General features: G+C 40.2%; 1 protein-coding gene across 1 annotated transcript in view; it reads left to right on the forward strand.

The window, feature by feature from the left end:
• Positions 1 to 487: 487 nt before the first annotated feature.
• Positions 488 to 27,896, forward strand: part of SEC23B (SEC23 homolog B, COPII coat complex component) — a 33,556-nt gene continuing 6,147 nt past the window's right edge. Inside the window, exons 1-16 of the mRNA XM_083357845.1 lie at positions 488 to 692; positions 3,697 to 3,921; positions 8,454 to 8,511; positions 10,044 to 10,130; positions 10,307 to 10,543; positions 10,653 to 10,738; positions 12,264 to 12,408; positions 14,722 to 14,880; positions 15,559 to 15,674; positions 18,628 to 18,751; positions 19,521 to 19,601; positions 22,491 to 22,580; positions 23,256 to 23,362; positions 24,137 to 24,290; positions 26,883 to 26,960; positions 27,216 to 27,377. Of these exons, the coding sequence (XP_083213971.1) occupies positions 3,701 to 3,921; positions 8,454 to 8,511; positions 10,044 to 10,130; positions 10,307 to 10,543; positions 10,653 to 10,738; positions 12,264 to 12,408; positions 14,722 to 14,880; positions 15,559 to 15,674; positions 18,628 to 18,751; positions 19,521 to 19,601; positions 22,491 to 22,580; positions 23,256 to 23,362; positions 24,137 to 24,290; positions 26,883 to 26,960; positions 27,216 to 27,377 (1,905 nt within the window). The 5' untranslated portion in view covers positions 488 to 692; positions 3,697 to 3,700. The remainder of the gene's footprint in view (positions 693 to 3,696; positions 3,922 to 8,453; positions 8,512 to 10,043; positions 10,131 to 10,306; positions 10,544 to 10,652; positions 10,739 to 12,263; positions 12,409 to 14,721; positions 14,881 to 15,558; positions 15,675 to 18,627; positions 18,752 to 19,520; positions 19,602 to 22,490; positions 22,581 to 23,255; positions 23,363 to 24,136; positions 24,291 to 26,882; positions 26,961 to 27,215; positions 27,378 to 27,896) is intronic.

Raw genomic sequence — 27,896 nt, forward strand, 5'->3', positions numbered from 1 at the left:
ATAAATGTTTGCTATAAATATTTGCCCGTGTCACACAAAGTGTGAACTGTTACTTTCGTTTCCATCGGTTATTGCTGCAGCAGGAAGGAGAGGGGAGAGAAGCCAGCGATAAAAGCTCAGCATAGCCTGAAGTGCTTCCTTTGTACTCCAGTTATACTCACAAACGGGGAAAAAAGCAACTGATCTTCTTTTCCAACATCTATGACTTGCTCTCTGCCTGCCTTCCCCCGTTTGCCATTTTGGAAGAGGGCAATTCTCCAGACTGAAGGGAGAATCGTCACATTTTAATCAATTATACTCAAAAGGCATCAAGGCGACCGCAACCTTCCCCAGGGGGCCAAAACATTTTTCTAAACCAGAGAAAAAGTTAAAGGCAGCGTGACCAGCTTTTTAGAAATAAAATCTTCTGATTGCTTTTTGAAGCTAGATCGGCCCTTGAGAACGCGGCGTTCCAAGCCGCCGCGAACCGAAAGGAGACGAGAGAGAGAGAGAGAGGCTTCGCGGGGCAAGTCAACCGCAGTAACTGATGCTGCCGCCCCCATTTTAACTGCGGGCGCGGTGGTGCTGAGCTGTCCTTAGCGACGTGGGCGAGGCTTAGCCGGGGAAGCAGGAGTCCAGCGGGCCAAGAGGCAGCCGCCGTCTTGGAGGTGAAGGGAGGAAAGGAAGCGCTAAAGCGGGGAGTCCGATCGAGGGTGATTTTTTATATCTTCTTCTTCTACTCCTGAATGTTTCCTCTTCAAGCACTGGGCGGAGGGAGCGAAGAAGGTGCCCATCGGAGGCTCTTGGGGTGGGGGAGGGAAGGAGGGGTGTTGCCTGGCAGCGCCCTCTCGGCCTTTGGGCCTCTTTTCTCTTGGTTTGAACTTCTTTCCGGCTCCTTCTCTCTTAAGACATTTTATATAGCGGCCTGTTAACAGAAGTGTGCCAGTCAATATGCTGCCGCTCCTTTTACTGAGCCGTTCGTAACTGTTGGCCGGCTGTATGTTATATACCAGGGGTCTTCAAACTTGGCCCTTTTATGACTTGGGGACTTCAACTCCCAGAATTCCACAGCCAGCGTACCTGGCTGAGGAATTCTGGGAGTTGAAGTCCACAAGTCATAAAAAAGCCAAGTTTGAAGACCCCTGTGAGCATCCCCAGTAAATTAGAACTGATTTTGAAACTCGTTCAGTGAGGCTGTGGTGCTTTTCCAGAAGGCAACTGGACTTCCTTGGGTTTTTTTTCCCCCCTCCGTTTAAATTAAAACGTTTCGCTTCTCATCCAAGAAGCTTCTTCAGTTTAGTGTGCGATTTTTATTTTTTTATTTTTTATTTAATATGGGAACATTTCTTTTGGGGTACTTAATACTTCTCAACTTTGCCAGTGCAACCTAAAGGCATTGTTGTAAATAAGTACGGTGCTGGAGGATGGTGCTTCGCAACGTGCTGCTTTCTTATTTTTTTTTAATTAAAAATACCTGAAACAAAAATCAGGTGGGACAGAGAGATTGGTGGGCAGCAAGAAAAGCGATCTGGGGAATGATGGGTTGCCCATCCGTAAGTCTCTCCTTTAGGAAACATGCCTTTTTGTAGCTCTAATTTCTTTTTTGAAAAGTGTTAACGTGAATGTTTGTGGCTATGCCACAAATCAGTATATAGGCATTGACAATTTATTTCAGTTCTTTATAAAATTCCAACAAGGAATTTGCTCTTTGAATATATTACAGGTAGTCCTCTACTTACAACAGTTCATTTAGTGACTGTTCAAAGTTACAATGGCACTGAAAAAAGTGATTTATAACAGTTTTTCCATACTTAACGAACATTGCAGCATCCCCATGATCACATAATCAAAATTCAGACACTTGACAACTATGTCATATTTATGATAGTTGCAAAATTCCAGCTTCACGTGATCATCTTTTATGAACTTCTGACAAGGAAAGTCAATGAATGGGGAAGCCAGATTCACTTAACCATTATTTAAGCTAGTAATCATGTTGCTAATTTAACAGCTGTAGTGATTCATTTAACAATTGTACCAAGAAAGGTCATAAAATGGAGCAAAACTCACCTGACAACTGTCTTGCTTAGCAACATCAATTTTGAGCTGTAGTCATAAGTCGAAGACTACCTGCATAGCTGTGTTAATATTATGACTCTATCCACAATGTCCCAAGCTTCTAGTCCTGTATCTCATAATGCCTTAGTTCTTACACTGCATTTCTGCCTAATTGTGATTTAGTTAGGAGCTTATGAGATTTACTTCCAGTAGATTCTATTAGAATTGCAACCTTAAATTTCTGTTAAGTACTTAGAAAATAGATTGTTCTTTTATCAGAGTTGTGAGTTAACTCTTCAAGCTGTTCTTGATAGCTGTTGTAACTGTATCCTTGATATCTGATAATTGCTTGCATAACTGATTTGCCTAAATATTTTGGTAGTTTGAGGGCCAATTTTGTTAGACAAGTTAACGTTTTACATCAACTTAGTAATGAGGTATGAAGCATATTTGTGCATGAGGTAAATATATGCAGCACAGATATAGCATTTTATATTATAAAGTAATTGTCTATGAAAAGTGAAAAATACGATCTTAATCAAAATGTGAGAGGACGTTTGGAGGTAAAACTATTTTTGGTGGGTTATAATTAGCCTACTAGCTTTACATAAAGTCCCACTGCTGTTTAAGAATACCTGTTCTTCTTAAACCAGAGCAATGAAGTGACATATATAGGAAGTGTTATTGTTTCCTTTTTGAATTTTTGCCTTCTTGTTTCCTCTATTTTCCTAGCAAAAATGTGCTAATCAAGTTTAGTTAAAGGTCATTTATAATTCAGATAACATAGACATGCAGTGGTGTTTATTTTGTTAACCTTTTCAATGTTTCAAAATATCAAAATATGCTCCAGAAGAATTTCTTCTTTTATTAAGAAAAAAATGAAGCACAGAAGCAGAAAACACATTGTTCAATAAACAAAAAAGGCGTAGAGAAACAAAAGGCGAAACAGTATTCATAATTGTAAACTGTCTGAAATACCATCTGGGGAATGGCAAAAGAAAGGCATGAAAAAAATTTATTTCATTTTTATTTTACTCTTCCTTGCAAAGGAACACAATTGTTTGTCTGAAAGAATGAATGGGTTACAAATGACAATAGCTGTTTTCAAACACAGCATTACAAATAATTATGTTCATAATATAGACTCTTTGTGGCTCATAAATCCATGGTTATAGTTTAGTGTGAACCAGCTACTGTACCGTATTATCAAATTCTCATTGGAGAAGAGCCTAATGCTTGGAAAGGTTGAGGGCAAGAGAAGAAGGGGACGACAGAGAATGAGGTGGCTGGATGGAGTCACTGAAGCAGTAGGCGTGAGCCTAAATGGACTCCAGAAGATGGTAGAGGACAGGAAGGCCTGGAGGAACGTTGTCCATGGGGTCGCGATGAGTCGGATACGACTTCGCAACTAACAAATCAAATTAGAGCAACCACCTCCCCTCAATATTATGGGTGAATGTCACTAGTTGAGTAATTTTATAGTGAAACCTCTGAGTAAACTATACTATACTGTACTATACTGTACATGGTTTTAATATACTATATACTATACTATACTGTACATGGTTTTCAGTTCATTGGGTGGAAATAAACTACCATTCTATTCTATTCAGGGCTCTATATTTCTATTTCAAACTTGTGTTCTGGTTTTGCATACAGTTCTATGGCGACTTACCTAGAATTTATCCAGCAAAATGAAGAGCGTGATGGAGTTCGCTTCAGTTGGAATGTATGGCCTTCCAGCAAATTGGAGGCCACCAGAATGGTTGTTCCAATGGCTTGTCTTCTAACACCTTTGAAAGAACGGTTAGATCTGCCCCCTGTCCAGTATGAGCCTGTTCTATGCAGTAGACCAACCTGCAAAACTGTTCTCAATCCACTTTGGTATGTATTTGTTTGTAACATTTAGTTTTGTCTGTGGATTGTTTTGATTGCTGTGGCGTGGTGAAATTATTTCAGTCAGATTTCCCCAGCTTTTCCAGCTTTGCAGACTGGCTGGGGGGTGGGGTGGGGTGGAGGGCAGAGGGGATGGTTCTACGAAAGCAGTGGGCATGTGTGTGGGTGTGCAGCTCCATTTGCACGAGCGACAGGTGTGCACACATACGTGCTCCCACACTACTTGCACAAGTGGGGATGCGCATACACATGCATGCTTGCCTACTGCTTCTGCATCCCAATTCCAAATGGCTCAATGCCTGGTTATTGGCCGTGGCCTGGCAGTTGGGGACTCCTGATTTACGGGATCCTTAAAAGTTTCTGAACCTTTTTAAATATTCATTTTTTCTGTATATATATGGCAAAAACATGTTTTAGCTTTGCATAATTTTCTTAAATAAATGAATTAGTATGTTCATATAATTGGAGCCTCTATCTAGTTTTAAGATGTGGAGAAAACAGATCACATTTTAGACTGTATTTATGCAGAAACATTGAAAATATTTTTAAGCACAAAGGTAGATTCAGTCCTGAATTTTGCAAAATGCTTCTTCAGGTTGTAACTTGAAGATTATCCAAGTACTCCAAATAATTGAGGAGATAATATTGGATATTTTAAAAGAAAAAAGGTACATGGTAATGTGATAAATGAATTTCTTTTCAAGTATGAATAGGAACTTGTTCAATTTCAGATGTTGCTGAACTGAGAGTTCACAGCAACTCTAGACAACATTACTGATGGTGAAGGCTACTGGAAGATGTAAGGTAGCAACATTTGAAGGACCGCATGTTCCCATCCCTGCCTTAAATAATTAAGTCAGAATTTAAGTTTACAGTTAAATGAATCATAGCTTTGTCCTAGATACCAGTTCTGGTAAGATGCTAAACTGTAGTTTGCTATGAAGGGAATAGCCCTTGCAGGGTCGTGCCGAGGAGTTTAGCCAACATCTGTTGGACAAAATCGCTCGGATCCGGACCGGTTTGGACTCCGACTGGGCAGAGTCTGACAGTGAGGATGTGGGCGGTCTTGGCGATATCATCTGGGAGGAGTTCGATCCTGTGACTCTGGAAGATGTGGACAGGATTATGGGGAAGCTGAGCTCCACCACGTGTTTATTGGACCCGTGCCCCTCCTGGCTGGTTTATGCGGCTCGGGAGGGGACACGAGGCTGGCTCCAGGCAGTGATAACTGCTTCTTTGAGAGAGGGTAGCTTTCCCGCCGCCTTGAAGGAGGCGGTGGTGAGACCCCTCCTCAAGAAGCCTGCCCTGGACCCAGCTGTTTTAAACAACTATCGTCCGGTCTCCAACCTTCGCTTTCTTGCGAAGGTTGTTGAGAGCGTGGTGGCGCATCAGCTCCCTTTGTTCCTGGAGGAAGCTGATTATCTGGACCCATACCAATCGGGCTTCAGGCCCGGGTACAGCACGGAGACGGCATTGGTCGCGCTGGTGAATGATCTCTGGCGGGCTCGGGACAGGGGTTGCTCCTCTGTCCTAGTCCTATTAGACCTCTCAGCGGCTTTTGATACCATCAACCAGGGTATCTTACTGCGGCGTCTCAGGGGGTTGGGAGTGGGAGGCACTGTTTTGCAGTGGTTCTCCTCCTACCTCCTGGGACGTTTGCAGTCAGTGTTGGCAGGAGGGCAGAGGTCGGCCTCGAGGCCTCTCGTTTGTGGAGTTCCTCAGGGGTCGGTCCTCTCGCCTCTCCTGTTCAACATCTATATGAAGCCACTGGGCGAGATCATTCGTGGTTTTGGGGTTGGGTATCATCAATATGCTGATGATACCCAGCTTTTCATCTCTACCCCAAACCACCCCAGTGATGCCCTCGATGTGATGTCCTGTTGCCTGGAGGCGGTTCGGGTCTGGATGGGGAGGAACAGGCTTTGGCTCAATCCCGACAAGACTGAGTGGTTGTACGCACCGGCATCTCGGGAAATTCAGATTATTCCATCTCTAATTATGGGGGGTGAGTTATTACCCCCCGTAGATAGGGCTTGCAACTTGGGTGTCCTCCTAGATTTGCAACTCTCCTTGGAAGATCATATAGGAGCTGTTATTAGGGGGCCCTTTGCCCAGGTTCGCCTGGTGCGCCAGTTGCGGCCCTATCTGGACCGGGATGCCTTGCGTACAGTCACTCATGCGCTCGTGGCCTCTCGTTTAGACTACTGCAACACTCTCTACATGGGGCTGCCCTTGAGGACTACTCGGAGGCTTCAGCTGGTGCAGAATGCGGCCACGCAAGTGGTGGTGGGGGTTTCCCGATACTCCCATGTAACACCTCTACTCCGCGAGCTACATTGGCTTCCGGTTGCCCTCCGGGTGAGATTCAAGGTGCTGGTGATGACCTATAAAGCCCTAAATGGCATGGGTCCGGATTACTTATGGGAGCACCTGCTGCCGGCATCATCTTCTTTTTGTCCAGTGCACTCCCACAGAGAGAGCCTCCTCAGGGTGCCGTCGGTCAGAGAGTGTCGACTGGCGGCCCCCAGGGGGAGGGCGTTCTCTGTGGGCGCGGCAGACCTTTGGAACCATTTACCGGTTGAGCTCCGGACGGCTCCTGACCTTCGCTCCTTCCGCCGTGACCTAAAAACTTATTTATTTGAACAAGCCGGACTGGTCTGATGGGTTTGGGGTATTTTAATATTAATTTTATTAATTTTTACTGTAATAGGGCTACTATATTTAATTCTTTCTTAACTTTTGTACATTGTATTTTTACTGTATTTATTGCCCTGTACACCGCCCTGAGTCCTTCGAGAGAAGGGCGGTATAGAAATTAAATTATTATTATTATTATTATATTTCTAGTCCCTCTTAGCTTATGTGTTTAAAAATGTTTTCTGATTAGGCTTCATATGCCAGGTGAGACAATGGTTCCATATTAGCTGAATTATGGCTCCATGATTCAGCCACACACTAATAGTTAGCTCAGGGTTAAACAACCAATAGTTCTTCACAAAAAAAAGATGAACAGCAATAAATGCAAATGCAAGGCAGAAATGTTCTATCACACCTGAGACTTCCAGACTCTTTATATTCCATTGAAGATGCTTAGAATTATTTTTAAAAATGCAGTGCTACTATGGGGGAGGATTAGCCCTTATCTACCATAGTAATAATAACACTCAGGGCGGTGTACAGGGCAATACAATAAAATACAATATATAAAAATTAAAAGAAATATTAAATACAGTAGCCCAATTAAATAAATTAATACAAAATGTTAAAATACCCCTAAACCCATCAAACCCATAATCAATGCTCCAACTCTTAATTGGGCAAGAGTTTACCTGTTTTGCCAAAACAAAAACAAAGAAGGATTAGGTTAGCCAACAAAAGGAAAAATGACTAGGACAACCCACAAGCAGGGGTTCAACTGATTGCTGCGGAAGAATGGTTTACAAAATCATTTTCAATGCACAGTGGATATGTTAATGTTAAGCACTGGTTAGCCATTGGGAACGCTCATTCTCTCTAAGTTTATAGTGCTCTAGTTTTACACTTCTCTTTAAACATCATTTATTAAATAAATCACAGTTGCAGCACTCAGATATTTTAAGCCATAGACTTAAACATATTAAACATATTAAAACAGATTCATGCTGCTTGTTGAGCCAAACAAGCAATTACAGTTAAGCACAAGGGGTCAGCTAAACAGAGCAAAACTAAGCAAATGTAAATATGTTCTTTTGAAGCAATTTGATGATTTTTGATTCTTAGTTGAATGGATTGATATAGTATGTCTGTGTGTCTTTGTGCATGTAATTGTTTTATTGCTATACCTTGTCATGGCCATTAGCATTATCAATTGTTACAAGAAACCTATTCCATTTTTCTAAATGTTATTTACAGATAAATTATATATTACTAAATCAGTTTTTTGTAAAACAGATGCAATTAGTGATTTCCCCCCCTATAAATAGCCTTCAAATATATTTGTTGTATGGGGCATCTTGAAAGCTTTTATATATACGGTAGTCATATTTTTGCTTATACTTCATGGAGAAAAAAAAATTTAAAGAAGAAAATGTAGGGGGCAAAAGTTAAAGAACATATGTAGGATAACCTACGGTTGAATTATATAAAGCTTGTATAAATGCTTCATCTTCATTTCTTTTAGGTAATTAAAGCAGAATATGGTATATTAACTGAATGGTATCAATTTCTTTGCCCTATGTTATTTGGAGGTTTAAATCTTTTTAAATGAAGTTTTTCCAGTCTCCTCCACAGAGGCTTACTGGCTTATCAGAATTAATGCTATGAAATGGGAAAATTTAATCTGATTGTTTTGATGCAACATTATAATAATAATTTGCTGTTAATTTTGTAGGAGTCCTGTTTATGTTATACAATTACCTTAATGGTTACCCCAATGTAAAGTGTTTGAGAGTAAAACAGAATGCATCAATTTTTATTAAATATTTAAAAATTAATATCTCAAAATTTGATTTCAGCTTAATTTATACATTCCTTTTTTACAGTCAGGTTGATTACCGAGCCAAGCTTTGGGCTTGTAACTTCTGCTTTCAGAGGAACCAGGTAAGTCTGAAAATGTTATGTTCCAACATTAATACATTTTTTAAAAAAACCTTGTTGGTAGTAAAGTAATGCCACTGGCTTTCTACTGAACCTCCAGGTCAACTGTATACCATGATTGTTTGTCATATCACTCTTAATTTTTGTTTGTTCCATTTAATTAATATTATTGCCAAAACAAAGAGTTCACTTGGATTTTTACAATCCTTTTGGGTTGCTTTATGGCCCAGATTAATTGCAATTAGTTCATGTTAAAATATGACTCATGCTAATCATAGTTTAGAACTCATGTTAGGGATTGTATGGAATAGGCAGCCTGATATCCTGTTTTACTAATCTCTAGATGAAACACAATAGCTGTAATTATGGTTTCTCAGTTACCACATCATACCAAACCAGAGACAGCACTTGCTTGAATTCATGCTTATTTTTTTATTTTCGCATTGCGTGTATTATAAACAGAGCCATTATAATTTGTACAAGACAGCTTGATGTGATGTATGACTCTAATAAACTGTACTTGTTAAATAAATCACAAAATGAGATATGAAAATGGATGATTTCTGATTTTGATTTGCCATTGATTTGCACACCATTTTTATCCAGACATCACAACAAATCTTAATTTGATTTTTCTTACTCATGGCTTTATATTGGATGCAGAAGTGATACACAGATAATAATTAAATTGGTGAACAGGCCTAAGATATGATTTTGGAAAAAATTATAAATCGCACCTACATTTAAATTTCTGGGAGTCTACCTCTGCAAAGATCTGACCTGGAAAGTTAATACAACCCAGGTGGCCAGAAAGGCCCAACAGAGACTTTACTTTCTCAGGGTCTTGCGGAAGAACAGGGTAGAACAATGGCTTATGACCCTCTTTTACCGGTCTACAATAGAGAGCGTCCTCTCATATGGTATTGTGGTTTGGTATGCTGGTCTGACAGCCGTGGATAGGAAAGCATTACAGAGGGTGGTGAGCACAGCACAAGACATTGTGGGCTGTCCCCTGACATTACTGGATGACATCGTCAGGGCTCGCTGCCTTGGAAGAGTGAGGAAAATTCTCAGGGATGACTCACACCCTGGACGGTATCTCTTTACTCTCCTACCATCGGGTAGGAGATATAGGAGTATAGCCAGCCATACCACCAGGCTGAAGAACAGCTTTTATCCATGGGCTGTTAGGCTCTTGAATGGGAAATAATTTTATAAACTTTATGCATAATTGACTTGGAAGGCCGGTGCGTTGTGCAATTAGCTCACATGGTGTAATAAGATGGAGGGTTTGTGTCACTGTAAGTTAGGGGTGGGGGCATGAAGGGAGGCTCAGCCAATCTCAATGTATACATGGTTGTACTTTGACAATAAAGGTTCATTCATTCAATTGCAACCAAAAGCCAGAAACCATTATAAAGGGAAAATTAAATTAAGATTCGTATGTTTAACTGAAAGAAAAAATGCTGACATTGCATTTTATTAAAAATTGGTATTTTTCAGTACATGCCCTAATTCTTGGTGTATTTTTTCAGTTTCCTCCAGCATATGCAGGCATATCTGAAGTGAATCAGCCAGCAGAGCTAATGCCACAGTTTTCTACAATAGAATATATAGTCCAGGTAGTCCTTTTTGTTACCTCTCAAATTCCATAACTATATTTAACATTTCTACAATTGGGTATAAGGATAAAGTCCTATTGCCATGGTTTACTGTAAAGAAAGTTAGAGTCTTTCATGCTATGTACTTTTGTGTGAGATATATATATATATATATATTTCTTTTTTCCCCATTCAAGCGTGGCCCTCAGACACCCCTGGTCTTTCTTTATGTAGTGGACACATGTTTGGAAGAGGAGGACTTACAAGCTTTGAAAGAATCCTTGCAAATGTCTTTAAGTCTGCTCTCTCCTGATGCTCTTGTGGGCTTGATTACCTTCGGTCGAATGGTACAAGTTCATGAATTGAGCTGTGAAGGGATCTCCAAAAGTTACGTTTTTAGAGGAACTAAAGATCTGTCAGCGAAACAAATACAGGTATATTTTGCATTCTCTTTTGTGAAAAGTTAAACAGGATTTCCTAGTTCTTATTTCACATTTTTTGTAAGTCTTTCTGATTTTATAAATGGATGTTTTTCATTGTCAGGATATGTTGGGTCTTTCAAGGCCTGCCGTAGCTACCCAGCAAGGGAGACCACCTCAGTCCCAAGAATCGCCTCACCTTTCGAGCAGGTGTGTAGTTCTGCAAAACAGATAATATTTCAAATGATGCAAATGCGTTGATCTTTTTCTAAATCCCGAAAGGAACATCTTTTTTAAAAAACAAAAACAGGCCTATTTTTGCTGTTTGAAATAGTTGCCTTTCTTTTTAAATTTAAGATCAAAGACCACGGCATCTGTGTATGAGAAAGTATAAAACTGATAATAGGTGAATCAAACTACAGAGATCATTTGGCCTCCAAGGGCAAGTGATGGTTCTAAGAACATTTCCAAATTAATAGTCTTGATTTTTTTTACCTCTACCCAAATATTCAAAGCATCCCTTTAATGTCAGGTGAAGACTACTTTGAAGGTATCCTGTGTTCCATGCGTTGATCCAATAACAGTATTGGTTGATCTCATGTTTGTCCCAAAGACTATGAAATTCTGAGCAGGCCCTACTAAAGTAATCAGCATGAATATTTTGGTTCCATGCATGTGATCTAGCAATTTAACTCTAATTTTACTTTTGATTGCAATTCTATTTTTATTGGGTTTTTTTAGAAACATTTATGTTTTATATGTTACGTTTTATAGCTCTTAATGCTGTAAGCCGCCCAAAGTCACCTTGAGACGAGATGGGCAGCAAATAAATCCAATAAATAAATACATTGATTTAGGTATGAAGTTTTACTATGCTCTTACTCAGCCACTGAAATGGCAAAGGCACTGGACAGGATTTCCCTATTTGTAATTTTGAAATTCTTGGCATATTTAGGAATGTAGGGTGATTGAAAAAACAGATACTTAGGATAATAGCTGTAGAAAACAATGAGTTAATAGGCTCAAATATAGGTACCAACCCACATTTGCCCTACATCACTGTGGTAAGGCCAACACAGTATTGCTAATTCTCCATGTTTAGTGCGTCTATGGAGTGCTGCCCAGCATTCAAAGTAACCTGAATTCATTATGGACTATCTGCAATAACACCTAGGATTGAAATGGCTAAAGCCAAAGAAAGGAAATGTTTTCGAAGGGCTAAGTCAATGTCCTGACCATATTCCTACAGAAATATTGTGAAAGGACTTGAAGTGGGCAAGTCATGCGAAAAAAGCTCACCAGAATCCTAATATCCTGGGGTTCCAGAAAGCTCTCAGAACTTGGCTGTGTTGCCAGATCTGGGGTTATTGTCTTTATGGAAGTATTTGTGGAAAGTCTAATAGAGTGGATGTTTATAACAAATTAAGTTAAATTCCTTCTCTATTAATATTTAGGATGGAGTTAAAATTCAATTCTTCTACCGAAGCTTCAGGAAATGAGTAGCACTGTTGTCTGAGCTCTTGAGTGTATTATCTTTTTTAAATGTTGATTTGATTTACTGGTTTGATAATTATTGGTTGTTATTGTACTATGGCTGTTTTGTTGTAATAGCTGTTTTGAATCTATGATTAAAACATTACACATTTTCCAAATAAATGAGAGAGTACCCAGTGCATAATGCACAATATTATATCTTTCTCTCTCTCTTTTTTTTTCTCTTGATAAAAAAATGTAGATTTTTGCAGCCTGTTCACAAAATTGACATGAACATGACAGATCTTCTAGGAGAACTACAAAGAGATCCTTGGCCAGTTACTCAGGGAAAGAGACCGTTGCGATCCACTGGAGTAGCTTTGTCAATTGCTGTTGGACTATTAGAGGTATCTTTTTTTTTACAATCTTAAATACTTTTTAGAAGTAATCTAAACTCTACTAGTTTTGTCTGGTTCTTGGAAGCCATGTATTTTCCAATATATATATATGTTTTTGGATGTGGCACAGCTAAGATTGCAAATTTCCCTTTTCCCTGGAATTCCAACCAGTTAATTCTGAGGCTTTGGGGAGTAGAGCCTTGGTGGAGCAGTGGGCTAATGCCTCCTTAAGTGACACCAGCTGCCTGCAATTAGTGCAGGTTCGCATCCCACCAGGCTCAAGGTTGACTCAGCCTTCCATCCTTCCGAGGTAGGTAAAATGAGGACCCAGATTGTTGGGGGCAATTAAGCTGACTTTGTAATAATGCCGCTTGGGGTGTGTGTGAAGGCCCTAATAAGCAGGCATATACATAGAATGAAGGCTACTGCTAAGCTTGTAAGCCGCCCTGAGTCTTCGGAGAAGGGCGGGATATAAATGGAATTAAAATAAAATAAAATAAAAAAAAATTAATTCCACTTATTTCCACCTCAGCCCAGCAGTTTGTTTATTTCCTTCAAGAGTTTTGCTCTAGTTCAGACACGTCAAACACAAGGCCCGGGGCCCGGATGCGGCCCGCGAAGTGGTTTCATGTGGCCCGCGAAGCCATCCTGGAAACAGTGAGGGAACGGCCCCCACTGCCTTGGCCCTGGCCCAGAGACCCTCCTTCTGCCAGAGACCCTCAGATCTGTCCCACTCCTGCCCAGGCCCCCATAGGCACCCTTGATGCGAACTATGTAGAGCTGGCCATGCCCACCCAGTAGGCTATATGCACTCTAGCCCCGCCCACCCAGTAGGCCCCGCCCACCCTGGCCATACCCACCCGGCCCCCTGAGGGCAACCGCAATGCTGATGCGGCCCTCAATGAAATTGAGTTTGACACCCCTGCTCTAGTTTTAACAGAACAGTGCCTTTCCCCAGCTACGAAAAGGAGGGGTCGAGATCCTTCTGTGCTGTTTGGGTCCTACCTCTGTGTGAATGGGTATTCAGAATCATACTGACTGGCAATGTAAGCTATCATGGGTGGTTACCTCATAACAGATATAATTTTTTATTAAATATCATCCAATGTGTTGTAACTTTTGTTTAAAAATTCAACTGTGCTGAATGTTGAAAAATATTAATTGACCATAAGCAGTTTTTTTTTCTCGTTCTTAAAGTCATGCTTCTTATATATAGACATCGGTCATGGGATTTATATGTTTATGCCAGCAACATATTTCAAGGAAACTAAAAAATTGTGAAGACTATTTTTATGGGGAGGACAAATCCTTAGGGTTTTTTAAAATTTTTTTCATATATCATATGCTGATTAGAGGGACTAGGCATAAAGTTTGATTTTGTTTCTCTATGGAATCCAAGCAATCAAAAATTATTAAGGACATAATTAGAAAGTTCAGTATCATGATAATGGACTTTTTTCTTTTCCAATTCTGATTTTAAACCATTTGAGATACTGAAAGAAGACTGCTCAAATTTACTGATCTTTTTTTAAAATATATTTTTATATATTTTTCTTTTTTTTGCATCATTTCTTCTATCTTTTTGTATAGTATAATAATTATAATAGTTTATTAAATATATATGCCACCTAACTGCAGCAACTCTCAAATGTTTACAAATTGCTCAAAACATTAAAAAAAAGCCTCGCTTTTACAATCCTTTAATCCCTTAATTAAGAGTAGAGTCAGGGCGACTGGACAGAGCTGAGTATTTACTCTCCGGATGTCGTTCCTGACACCATGTAAAGTTCGCAGCAGGTATTTTTTATTTGCACCCTAAGAGAGAAACATCTGCCACTACCTAGGATTGAACTCTCAACCTTCCGAGTGGGAGGCGAGCATCTTCATCAGTAGGCCACCATGTTGCTCTCAATTGCTTAAACTATTAAAGACAGGAAAAGCAACAAAAATGAAGAGTAAAGATGGCAAGAGTGAAGGAATGAGATGGGAACAAAAGAAAACAACCCACATAATCTAATGGAGCCTTCTGTCACCCTTGCCCAAAAGCCTGGATGAAGAGCAAGGTCTTGAGGGTCCTTTAAAACACTAGTAGCGCTATTCGAACATTCCCGCCACTGCAACAGAGAGGGTGCACTTTTGGGGTCCTGATAGATGATTGGCCAGGCAGATCTTGTGGGAAATCAGTCTTTAAAAGAATGCAACTTATGATTGCAATTCACAAGTGAGACAGATGTAGTCAACTAAATTCTTGACAACTAATTTAGTAATTTATATAATCTGTTGGTTTTTGCTTTCCGTTTCCCCCCCCCTCCACCTTCCAAGGGATCATTTCCAAATACTGGGGCTAGAATAATGTTGTTTACTGGAGGGCCACCAACTCAAGGGCCAGGCATGGTGGTAGGAGATGAACTGAAAACTCCAATTCGTTCGTGGCATGATATAGAGAAAGACAATGCACGATTCATGAAGAAAGCTATGAAAGTAAGTATTAGTGTCTAGTTTGAATTCCATCAGATATTTTCTGCTAAACATACCTTTAACTGCCAAATAATTTTAGAAACTTTGCTTCCTTGCTTGCCTTTTCACTTTGTCTTCAGCTGCCTGTTTGATATTTCTACAATTACAAGTTTTTATTTTCTGTGTGCTGTTATTTAATCCAGCTTATCTTTCATATTGATTTCTAGTTGGCTTTCTTTTGAATCTTTGCCTACATCTGTCCAACTTTGTTTATTGCCTGTTCCTTTATTTCCTTGATCTCTTGAACCCCTTTCATATTAGCATTTCCTGACTTAGGTTTTTTGACATACACTGTTGTCACTTTGAATTTTAACCTAAAACCTTGGTGCAATTCTTGCATTTAAATTGGCCTTTGTGGCTTCTCAGGTGTATCAGCTCTCTTCTTCAAGACATTTTTGTTGTAGGACAAATGGTTTGGAAAGCTCTCAGTAGCCAATTACTATTTCTTAATGTTTATTGAGTAATTGTACCCCCCTTCCACAGAGTGCATCAGTTTGTGTATAGAACATGCAAACGCTTACCAGTTTAGATCTAAATTCAGCAACTCTATTGTATTATGTGCCTTTACATCATGCTAAACAATTATGAATCTTTTCTCATAACTCTCATTTAACACAACTTAAAGTTATTATATTTCTACAGCATTATGAGGCATTGTCTAATCGTGCTGCTGCTAATGGACACTGCATTGATATTTATGCATGTGCTCTTGATCAGACTGGTCTTCTGGAGATGAAGTGTTGTACAAATATAACCGGGTATGTTCTTAATCCTGACTAAAATGTTATTTATTATAAAGAAGGGATGCATTTCTTGATTAGCATGCATATTCAAAACTGTTACTATCACCTTGAGGAGAAAATGTTCAGTAGAAGTCGTGTGTGTGTGTGTGTGTGTGTGTGTGTGTGTGTGTTCATGTAGGTGTACATTTAGAAGAAGTATTTGAAATCACTGCATTTATCTTTTCTGTAATTAGAAGCCATTTGCACATACAGGCAGTCCTCAAGTTCTAATGATAATTGGGCCTTGGATTTCTGTCACTACGCAATGTGATCATAAAGTGCAATGTCCCATGACTACATTGCTTAGCAACAGTAATCCTGGCATTCTCCATTGCCCTTGTTAACAATTGAATTCCACTGGTTATTAATCAAGGATCCACCCCAATCAAAGCCATTCTGGGCTTGGTCCCTCCTGGCCCCAAGCCTCAGTTCTTCCACAGTAAGGGACACCTGCCCTTTTGGCCATCTTGCACTCTGCCTTGTAGGGTAGCATGCAGCCTTAGCGGGGCTCTGGGGCTGCTTACCACGCTGTGGATCAGGGCTGCTTGTCACACTGTAGCTCTGGGGCTGCAAAAAGCCCCTGAGGCACGGCACAGCATGAAGCTGCAGCCATTCCTTGAAGCTTCAGCTGGCCCTGCTTGGCCCAGCAGTACAGCGTAGTACTCCAGTTGCCCCAGCCCAGTTCAGCCACCCTATACTCTGAGACCTCTGCAAGCCTCCATTCTGCTACCGCAGCTGACCATCATCATCTACTTGCTCCTGCAGCTGATGAGGCATGTCTGCAAGGCAGCTGCTGGTCATGTCAGGCCATCTTCTCCAGGTCTCCTAAGGAAACGGCCGTGTGCAACTTTAGGAAGTGTTATACCATCAGCAGCTGCCTTTATTTATTTATTTATTTAGATGATTTATATGGCTGCCCACTCACTCACAGTGACTCTGCTAAGCATCAGGCCTTGGGTGCTCAGCAGTGGGAGCAAGAAGATGGCTTAGGGCAGGGGTCGGCAACCTTAAACACTCAAAGAGCCACTTGGACCCATTTCCCAGAGGGGAAAAAAACACTGGGAGCCGCAAAACTTGCGTGTGCACACGCACACATGCGAGGGGGGAAGCTTGATTGAAGAGTTTAATTAAAAAGAAATAAAGGCTGCTCTGCATGAGTTCTCTCTCTCTCCCTCTTTCTCTCCCCCCATTCTCTCTCTCTGATTTTCTGCTTACCTGGCAAGCTGGCTTCACGCTGTTCTCAGACAAGCTGACACACATACTTATTGGGCTGGCTCTCCTGCCCTGCTTTCTGCTGCTTCCTGCTTCCTGTGGAGACGCAGCAAAGGCAGAAGCCCCGCCCAATAAGCTTGTCAGCTTCTCAGAGATCGGTGTGAGGTCACTCTCTTTTTTACTTACACACACACACACACACACACACACACAGAGAGAGAGAGAGAGAGAGAGAGAGAGAGAGAGAGAGAGAGAAGGGAAGTGCAAATGCCTCTCTCTGTCTCTCTCTGCAAACGGCAGAGGAGGGCTGGGAGCCGCAGGAGAAGGCTGAAAGAGCCGCATGGGGCTCCAGAGCTGTGGGTTGCTGACTCGTGGCTTAGGGCAACGGGCCACAGGGTGCAGGGGGCCAAAGGCCAGATATAGGCAGGTGGAGAGAGTTGAAGTGCCCCTGTGGTCATAATTGTTAGCTGGCTGCCAAGTGACTGAATTTTGATTACGTGACTGCAGGGGCATTGCAAGAGCCATAAATTCGGGGACCATTCCCAAGTCACTTTGTTCAGTGCCATTGTAACTTTGAATAGTCAAGTACCTGTAATGTAAGTTTCAGTATATCATGCAAGAGCACCATATTGTAAGATAACTGAAGCAATCTCTTAATGCTTGTGAAATAAACCTTATTGGGTTCAGTATGAATTGTTCCAAAGTAAACATGCCTATTGGAAATGGAATTTTTAAAATGTCTATCTGGACAGACTTGAGTTTCATTGGAAGCAAAAAAAGAAGTAAAACTTACTTTCCTGAGAAACTTTTATACTAGATTTAAGCTCCTATTACAACACATTAGTTCATGGTTTTCTTTTATTTTCTTTAATGTTTCTAGGAAAATGAAGGGGATGGGAGGAATGGTTATAAAAAAGTAAAATTGTTCCTCATTCTTGATGTTGGTTTGTCTGTCCTTCATTGGGAGGAGGAGAGAATATGAAGCTATTCTAGAACCATTGCAACATACAGTCTTTCTCTCCTGCTCTACTTTAGTAATCAAGATAGACATATTTCACTTAATAGTGTGGCATTACAGGTCATCTAACACTTTCAGCAGCTGTTCAGACGTGTGATGGCACTAAGTGAGTGGAAGTTACAAACAGTCCTCAAAGTTAGGCTGCTGCAATGTCCCTGCAGTCACCCGATCGTACTCGGAGTCCTCAACCACCAGCCTGAGTTTCCCATTATTGCACTTTGCGACCTTCCTGTCAGCGTTATCAAGTAGACCAGACAGGAATCAATGCCAGAGAAGCCAATTCTAATTTATTGTTAAGGTACATTAACAGAATCTTGCAAGTGTGAAACAACAATTTTCCTGCCTTTAGAGCCTTAGGGAGGGTCCCTCCTGAGTCCCCTTCTTCCTTCCACTCACTATGGAGTTGTGGGCTATGCTCCCTCTTATTTGACCATTCTCTAGGGCCTAGGCAGAATTTCTTCACCTAGTCTCCCAACGTCGTTTTCATATATCACATTTCCCTGCTGAGTTATTGTTTGTTTAACAAGCTATAAATGGGCTTTGTTCTCACAAAATTCTAGGCATAAAGCCTGCTTTACAAACTCTGATGGCTAGATTCACATAATGCGATAAGAAAAGCCAAGGAAACAACATTATCGTCTGTGTCACTTCATGGACCCAGTTATTCTCAATACTTCGCTGACTTTTTTTTTCCCTCAGGGGTTATATGGTGATGGGAGATTCTTTTAATACTTCTCTCTTCAAGCAAACTTTCCAGAGAGTGTTTAGCAAAAATCTCAGTGGAGAATTCCGAATGGCTTTTGGAGCGACTCTAGAAGTGAAAGTAAGTGTGATAGGTACTGCCTGTAATTGAATGTTTTCCTAACCCAGGGGTAGGCAACCTCGGCTCTTTTATGACTCATGGACTTCAACTCTCAGAATTCCTGAGTCAGCTGACTCAGGAATTCTGGGAGTTGAAGTCCATGAGTCATAAAAGAGCCGAGGTTGCCTACCCCTGTCCTAACCAAAAGAATTGCTAATCTGCATTGCGTACTGTAGCTTTTGATTTCAGAGAGACTTTCCATTCTTTACTTACTCTCATGATGGAAAAGGATAGTTGCTGTGCAGCAATAGGGAGCTAACAACATTGTTGAACTATCTCAATATTTTATTTTATTTATTTTATTTTAATTCCATTTATATCCCGCCCTTCTCCAAAGACTTAGGGCGGCTTACAAGCTTAGCAGTAGCCTTCATTCTATGTATATGCCTGCTTATTAGGGCTTTCACACACACCCCCAAGCGGCATTATTACAAAGTCAGCTTAATTGCCCCCAACAATCTGGGTCCTCATTTTACCTACCTCGGAAGGATGGAAGGCTGAGTCAACCTTGAGCCTGGTGGGACGCGAACCTGCACTAATTGCAGGCAGCTGGTGTTACTTAAGGAGGCATTAGCCCACTGCTCCACCATAATCTCTTGTGTTATTTGAAACTCAAGTTCTAAATGAAGGGTCTTGGAAGGAAAGGTTTGTCATGCCAAGGTATCATCAACAGATCAGTTAGGTAGTTATTATTGCTTGGAGTTTAATTTGGAACTTTTTTTTATTATAGACCTGTAGAGAACTGAAGATAGCTGGAGCTATCGGACCATGTGTATCCTTAAATGCCAAAGGGCCAAGTGTTTCCGAAAATGTAAGTTTTCTTTCACGATGGGTAAATAGCACAGGTAGTTCTCGACTTGTAATGGGTGCTTAATGGCCGTTTGAAATTATGGCGGACACCCCCCCAAAAAAATACTTATGACCTGATTGTGAAATTAGGACATTGCCTCACATTCATTCACCCTTATGACCAATCACAGAGATGCTGCAGCTCCTCTGTCCCCCCTTGTGCTTACAAGCATTTCCCTCCACCAGTGGCTCCCTGCTGGCCTGAAGGCTGATTCCCACCCCACCTTATCCTTCACATTTCTCCTTACTTAGAGGTGAGCTCCAAAGCTACATGGGTTGCTCAGCTACATAGTGCAATTCTGGAATCACCCCCACATGGGCAAGGGAGAAATCACTCCATTTTGCGGTCTTCACACAGTTTGTGCAGTGCTGCGGAAGTGGCTGCCCTTTTGCCCCCACCTGCTTATGGTTGGGGACAAAATGGTGGCCACAAGCCAAACCACTCCATTTTGCTGTCTTACTGAGGTTGCACAGCACTCCAGAAAGCTTCTGAAAGCTTCTGTAACACTTTGCAAACTGCATTAAGTAAGGTATCTCAAGGACTATCTGTACACATATTTGATATGCATGTATTGGTTACCCAAATCAGAGGAGGATAATTAACAATGGCCAATTAGCAGCAGATGCCTTCAAAAGTATTGAAGTGAAATTTAATGCTTTTTTTTTAAAAAAAGAACAAAATAACAAAAATGATAAAAAATTCACACACATTTCTTAGATGAACATTCTTTAAACAACAAATCTGGCAAAAACCGTTTCTTACTCTTGATTTAGAATACATGACAATTTGCTGTGCTGCTGAGAAGGGACTGATTTTTGGAAAAATACTAAGACGAGTATGCAAAGAGCAAAAGAAATCATGGTTAGAAGGAATAATTTTTTGGTTTTTGTAATGCACTTATGGGGGCTGCAGAAATATGAAAAGCTTTTGTCTGGGTAGGGCTGACAAAAGAGGAGAAGAAAAGATGAAAAATAGCTGTGCAGAAAAAACGTAGTGGAAAAACATTTTCTGGAAAATAGATTGCTTTCTGTGATAGTGAGAGAACATGCTAGAAATGCTATTATTTTGTGACAAAGAATATTACTTAATTGTAGCAAATTATTTACCTTTGGCAGAAATGTTGTTTAGGTGTAAGCCCTCTTAAGAATAAACATACACATACAAAACAGCCCACTATTTTAGGTTTTTCACATTTACTTATTAGCATAAACAAGGCTTTATCATTTGTAGTTTAATGTACAGATAGTCCTCGACTTATGACCACAATTGAACCCAAAATTTCCAATGGTAAGCAAGACAATTATTAAGTGACTTTTGCTCCACAGTTAAATGAATCACTGCAGTTGTTATGTTAGTAAAGCTGTTCCTATGTTTCCCTGAAAATAAGACGCAGTCTTATTTTTATTTTATTTTTTGCCTCCAAAAGAGGCACCAGTTCTTATTTTCGAGGGGTGTCTTTTCCACGGTCTCACCTCATGGCGGCGGCGGTGGCGGCATTGACAGCCCCGCCCAGCCAGCCCACTTCTTCTGTGGCTGCTTGCTGCTGCTCATGCACGTCACTCCTGGCCTCCATTTCACCGTCCAAGTCCTTCAGGAAATGCCTCTGCAGCTGAGAACGGAGCTCTGGATTGATGCGTGCGGTGCCCCCCGGCCTGCATTTCACTGTCAGAGACCTTCCGGAAAGCGTTTGCAGCTAAGGACTGAGCTTCCGTAAGGCCTCTGAATATGAAATGCAGGGTGGTTGCAATGCGTGTGGCGACAAGCAGCCGCAGAAGAAATGGGCCAATGAGGTGAGGTAGGTGATTCATGGGAGGCCTGGCTGCAATAGTAGGCAGGTGTGGGGTGTGTGGGCAGCTCCACCCATCCACCCCCACCCTAGCTTGATTTTTAGGTGTTTACCTCGCCCCAAACCTAGGGCTTATTTTGGGGTAGGGCTTTATTAGGCCCGCCCCCAAAAATCAAGTTAGGGCTTATTTTTGAGGTAGAATTTACTTTTGGGGAAACACAATATTAAGTGAATTTGGCTTCCCCATTGACTTTGCTTCTCAGAAGGTCACAAAAGGTGATCACGTGACCACAGGACACTGCAACTGTCATACCTAAGAGTCAGTTGTCAAGCATTTGAATTTTCATGTGACCATGGAGATGCTGCTGTGGTTGTAAGTGTGAAAAATGGTCATAAATCACTTTTTTCAATGCTGTTGTAACTTTGAATGGTCACTAAATGAACTGTTGTAAGTTGAGGGCTACCTGTAAGTTTTCTTTTTATAGGTTTACATTTATTAAAGATATCCTGAGGTTTTTTTCTTTTTTATTTCCACTGTCCTTGTCCATTTTAAACATGAATTTTAATGTATTACAAAATAAATAATGTAGTTTTCATCTCCAGATTCTTTCTGTGTGGTTAGCTGATTGACTCACATTACATATTCCTAACTGATACTTTAAGACGTTTAGAGAATTGTACCTCTGAATATGAAGTTTATATGTAGGAACTACGGAGGTGTTTTTTGTTGGAACACAAATACATATTAGCATCAATGAACTGGGAGAGGAGTATAGATTGATTACTATTCCCTCTGTAGCTGTGAGCTAATAATTATATATTTCACTGTGTCTTTAAATGTACACACAAGTTCTTTATCAAGGATATGTCAGTAATCTGTGTTGTAAAGTAATATGTAGAAGCTATAGTGTGTATGTATATGTGTATATGTATACATGTGTATATATCTATATATATTTCTATCTATCTCCTATCTATCCATCCATCCATCAGCATGGCATGGCATGACATCACATATGACTTAAGATTTTAGAATAAAACCTGAATTTTGAATTGTCTTACAGGAGCTTGGGATAGGTGGCACATACCAATGGAAAATTTGTGGTCTGGACCCCACCATGACTCTTGCCATTTATTTTGAAGTAGTAAATCAGGTGAGCCTAGTTTTTTTTTTAAAAAAATCTTTCTAATGTATATAGCGCAGAATCCATTGATGGGGAGACCAAGGAGACAGCATATGCAAAAAAAATGCTGTTATTCCCTCAGCCCTATTGCTGAAACTTTGAATCCATTAAGATCAGTAGATGTTTAGATAAATTAGAGAAGTCTTTTGTGTGAAATATGTGAAATATTTTTTAAAGAATCTGGGTATACCAAGAAGAGGTATTATTGAGCTATAATGCAAGTAGGAAACATGAGTATTATCTGTTTGAAGATCTAGATCCCAAGTCCTCTACTTGAGAATAATGAAGATTTTATTAAAATTAAGAGCAGTTGATGCTGGGAAGGAAAAGCTGCAGTAAGCTCAATTTGTCATCTTAAGGAAGACTGAAACCTATCTAAAATGGCATGCTCACATTCTTGTTCTCCCCCACACACTTTTAAATAGCAGAATCATTTAAAATTCTGGATGGTTTTTTTTCCTTTAATTACTTTTGGATCTATATGTTAGTATTTGTATTCTCTGTGCCTCCAAGAAGGCAGTGTGTTTAGCTGTAAATTAGTATATTATACTGCTTGTACTTCATTTTTAATCCTGTAAGATGATGACAACCTGTCTTTAAAATGTAAGGTGCATCTTAGACAACTTTTATCTCATTGACTTTCAGCACAGCACTCCAATACCTCAGGGTGGAAGAGGAGCTATCCAGTTTGTTACGCATTATCAGCATTCCAGTACACAGAGGCGCATTCGTGTGACTACTGTTGCTAGAAAGTGAGAATAATTTATGATAATTAGGTTTGGTTCAGTTGGCTGTATTTCTTCCAATTGCACAAATTGTAGTGCTTGAGCCACATTAATAGCATACTCAGCATTGTGACTGGAGGGATGAGCTGCTGATTGTCCCACAGATGTTTAGGTCAATCACCCACTTTCTCTGTTATCAAGCTGGCCTTTCCAGCCACCTTTGTGGCAACCTTCTATAGTCTTCCTTCTAAGTATTAAAAAATGAAGGTAGAAAAATACAGCAATCCTATTGGGAATTAGAACCCTTACATTTTGAGGTGAAGGTCAGCTTTGTTTTCCCCACTCCCTTCATGATCTTGATTAATCTGCCTTTCTTGGGAGATGAAAGAAATATGCCTAACTATCAAGTGACGGTTGCTGATAGTCAGCTAACCAGAAATTTGGATTTGGATGATATGCTCAGCCATGGTTTAAGATTAAACTAATCAAAACCAATTTATGATTAGAAATTGTGATTAAGGGACTCTGCCATGGTGTATTGTATAAACCAGAAATAAAATAGTGGACCATCAGTTCATTTTTGTGGCTGATATAAAAATGATATAGAGCAGGGGTGTCAAAACTGCTGCCCTGCGGGCCGGATGCGTCACCCCAAAACCGTGCCCACCCCATTGCCGGCAGTGGGGAAAAAGTCACGATAACGTTTGACACCCGTGATATAGAATGAACATAAGCTTCTGCAAATTATTGGTATTTATGGCATTTAATGATCTAAAGTTTTACTGATTCTTCATAAATTAGTTGGGCAGATGCACAGAGTCAGTTGCAGCACATTGAAGCTGCATTTGACCAAGAAGCAGCTGCTGTCCTGATGGCTCGATTGGGTGTCTACCGAGCTGAATCAGAGGAAGGGCCTGATGTCTTGCGATGGCTGGATAGGCAGCTAATTAGACTCGTGAGTATGATCAGTTGTAAGCTTATGAATTTTAGAATCACACTGATGATTGCTGGATCAGGCATGTTCCCCTCGCCCTGCTGCGTTCCAAAAGCTTTGATCCTTGTCTTGAAAGATCCAAATGAAAATGCTGATTAGCGTGTTTTCAATCTGCTTTCCAGAAAATAGTGGGTTCAACAGATATAAATGCGTTTTGTGACATTTAGCTAGTTCAAAAAGAAATGAGCTTGGACGCTGTTCATTTTATGTGGCCGTGTTGTACTACTTGAGATGCATTAGACAACCCGTGTCCCATTAGGTCATTGTTTCAGAGATGCTTCCTTATCTAAACGGGGAAATAGAATGACCAAGGGCAGGCCAAAAAAAAAAAAAAAGCAGTAGGAGCAGGAGCAACTTCTTACTTCCTGCTGGCTTCCCCTTTGATTGTTCTTGTGGGAATTTGGGAGAGAGCCTCCTAAGCCTTGGCAGGCAGGCAAGTGGCTGCTATTGGATGAGGGAGGGAGAGAAGGATGTAAGACAGGCTGGGAAACTGTCACAGCTTACACAGGTTTCATTCCCTTGGGAGTCATGGGTCTCTGATTTTGGACACATTTTGCAAGTTAGCTCAGTTGAGGTACCTTGGTTGAAAATTGTTGCCCTATTACGTATTAAAGGTACGTGGTGGCTCAGTGGGTTAGGATGCTGAGCCGTCGATCAGAAGGTCGGCAGTTTGGCGGGTCGAATCCCAAGTGCCACGTAACAGAGTGAGCGCCTGTTACTCGTCCCAGCTTCTGCCAACCTAGCAGTTCGAAAGCACGTGAAAATGCAAGTAGAAAAATAGGGACCACTCCGGTGGGAAGGTAACAGCGTTCCGTGGGCCTTTGGTGTCTAGTCATGACGGCCACATGACCACGGAGACGTCCTCGGACAAGCGCTGGCTCTTCGGCTTTGAAACGGAGATGAGCACTGGCCCTTAGAGTCGGAAACGACTAGCACGCATGTGCGGGGGAACCTTTACCTTTACCTTTTATTACATATTATGTTTTGCCCAATTAAATGTCACGACAGTAAGGGCTTAACAGTACAAGGATATTCAGCTTAGCGGTTAATGGCTAAAATGCAGAATATTGATTAAAACCAAGACTAATAATTAAAAAAAACTTGGTGAAAAAGATTTTGGTTGTTCTTCTAAAAGCACAGGGAATGGGAGCCGGATGCTGCTCTTAAGAAAGTATATTGGTTAGACTAGAAATGATCCTGGAGGGGGCCTTCTCCCTTTTGCCTATGAAAAATAACTCTGAAAACAGGGCCATGTTCAGAATGGCCTCTCATTTAAATCTTAGTGTCCAGTTTGGTCTAGTGGTTAGGACACTGGGATAGAAAACAAGTGTAGGAGTGGACCAGGCTGAGCCCGAAGGCAGGGTCAAGAACAACATCAAAATCGAATCCCTTGCCTGGCTCCTGCTTTCGTGCTCCTGACTGGGAGATCATGAGTTCAAATCATCCCTTAATCATGGAAAGCAGCTGGGTAACTGTGGGCCAGTCACTGTCTCTCAGGCCAACACTCACAGGATTGTTGTGGGGGAAATAGGAAGAGGAAGGAGTATTTGATATTTTCGCCGGCTTATTTGTAAAAATAGTAAATAAAAGAAAAATTAAAAAAATAGTAAAATAATAAGATCTTCAGATAATTAAACCAATTATAAACATCATGCAATACCAGCAACATATTCTTAAGTAGGAGCCTAGCTGCACCATCTGAAATTTCTGGCTACTTTCACAAAGAGCATGTTGCAGTAGTCAGAGCAAGATGTAATCAAAGCCAGAATTAAATGTTGACTGGCTTAAGAATAGTTACAGCTTGGATGCTAAACGTAATTGCCCAAATACAATATGCCATAGCAGTTAGCTAGGAAGCCAGTGGCATATGAGCATTATGTAATACTACTCTAATTGTGGACCTACTGTTTCAGGAAGAGGTGAGATGTTTCTGGTGGAAGCTAAAATTCAATCCTCAAATTAAGGTTTGGGTTTTTTTTAACCAGTGGCACATCTGTCTTAGTATTCAAAGATACTGATTGCATCCATGAAATTAGATGGCAAAGAATTATGGAATTAAATCCTAACAGGCTACTAATCACCCCCTCACTCCCAATGGTCCCTCTCAGCAGTTCATGGAATTGTTGACCTACATAGGGGCAAGATGACCCAAAATTATAAGTGTAGTGTTCAATCCTGAGCCTGTTTTAAGCCAAAATATGATTGTTCAAAGCTGGCCACTATATTTAATCCCAATTAATTACATATAAATTTACCAGATACCATCAAATGCTTGACAAAGTCTACATTATGCTTTTACAGTATCATGTTGTTTATGATATGTGCATCTGATGTCCTTAGAGGCAATTTTCTCCTAATAATTTTGAGACAACAGCCTTTTATAAAATATAATTTTGGTTATTAGGCATATTAGAAACACAGGAAATGAAGTGACAAATTTTATTTTCTTCTGTATTATAAAAAATATTTTTTGGAAAAAAATAAATTTACTTAAATTTGTAAGATTTGTATTGTCTCCAAGGGATTATTGAAATGTGCCTATTTCTCCAACAGTGTCAGAAGTTTGGACAATACAGCAAAGATGATCCAAATTCTTTTAGGCTGTCTGATTCATTCTCCTTGTATCCCCAGGTAAGATGATCTATCTCAAAAAAATGTTAAAGAAATAAAACAATTCATAAGAAGTTGCAGTTAGCCTCCAAGATATTTCTGTGGTTATGAGAAGACTGTATTGAATAGTAAAATGTTTTATGTTTAATACATGCCTTTTCTTTTTTGTATTTGTATCTCAAAATAATTCAGACAAGCAAAGAGACAGGAAATGAAGATTAAACCATATATTTTAATTATACTCACTATGACTTCTGTTTTTTCTGTTTCATTTAGTTCATGTTCCATTTGCGACGATCTCCATTCCTTCAAGTATTCAATAACAGTCCAGATGAATCTTCCTATTACCGCCATCACTTTGCCAGGCAGGATTTGACCCAATCTCTTATCATGATTCAGCCAATACTTTATTCTTACTCATTTTATGGACCACCTGAGGTGATTCTCCTTCTATGTTTGCTTAATTGAAAATAGTGATTTAAAAAAGTTTAATAAAATTGATATATGATATATATTGATATATGTTCAAAATAGGATGCAGCATTTTTAAGATTAGCAGATAAATAAATCAGTCTTCAGAGAAGAAAAGAATAGAATTTTTTAAAAAATATATATTTTATTGATTTTTAACATAATCACCTTAATATTTGGTAAACAGCGTGTTTTCTGGGTTAATATTTAAAAAACAATAACAATTAATTTCTATAACTCTATAGTCCATATAATGGCAATTGCTATTTATTTTCATCCACCACTAGATGTCAGCATCAGTCAGTAATAGACAATTGTTTACTTCTATTTTCATGATTTAAAAGGAAAATCTTAACAGATTCCACCAATTTCAAACTTATCCAAATTCAGTCTTATATTCATTTCATTTTAGTATATTCCTGTTCCCCCTGAAAAGTTTAGTTCACCGCTTCCATCTGCAGGAAGGTGGGGCAAAGATTCCCTCCC

Source organism: Vipera ursinii (genome assembly GCF_947247035.1).
Source record: "Vipera ursinii genome assembly, chromosome: 3".
NCBI classification, from domain to species: Eukaryota; Metazoa; Chordata; class Lepidosauria; order Squamata; family Viperidae; genus Vipera; species Vipera ursinii.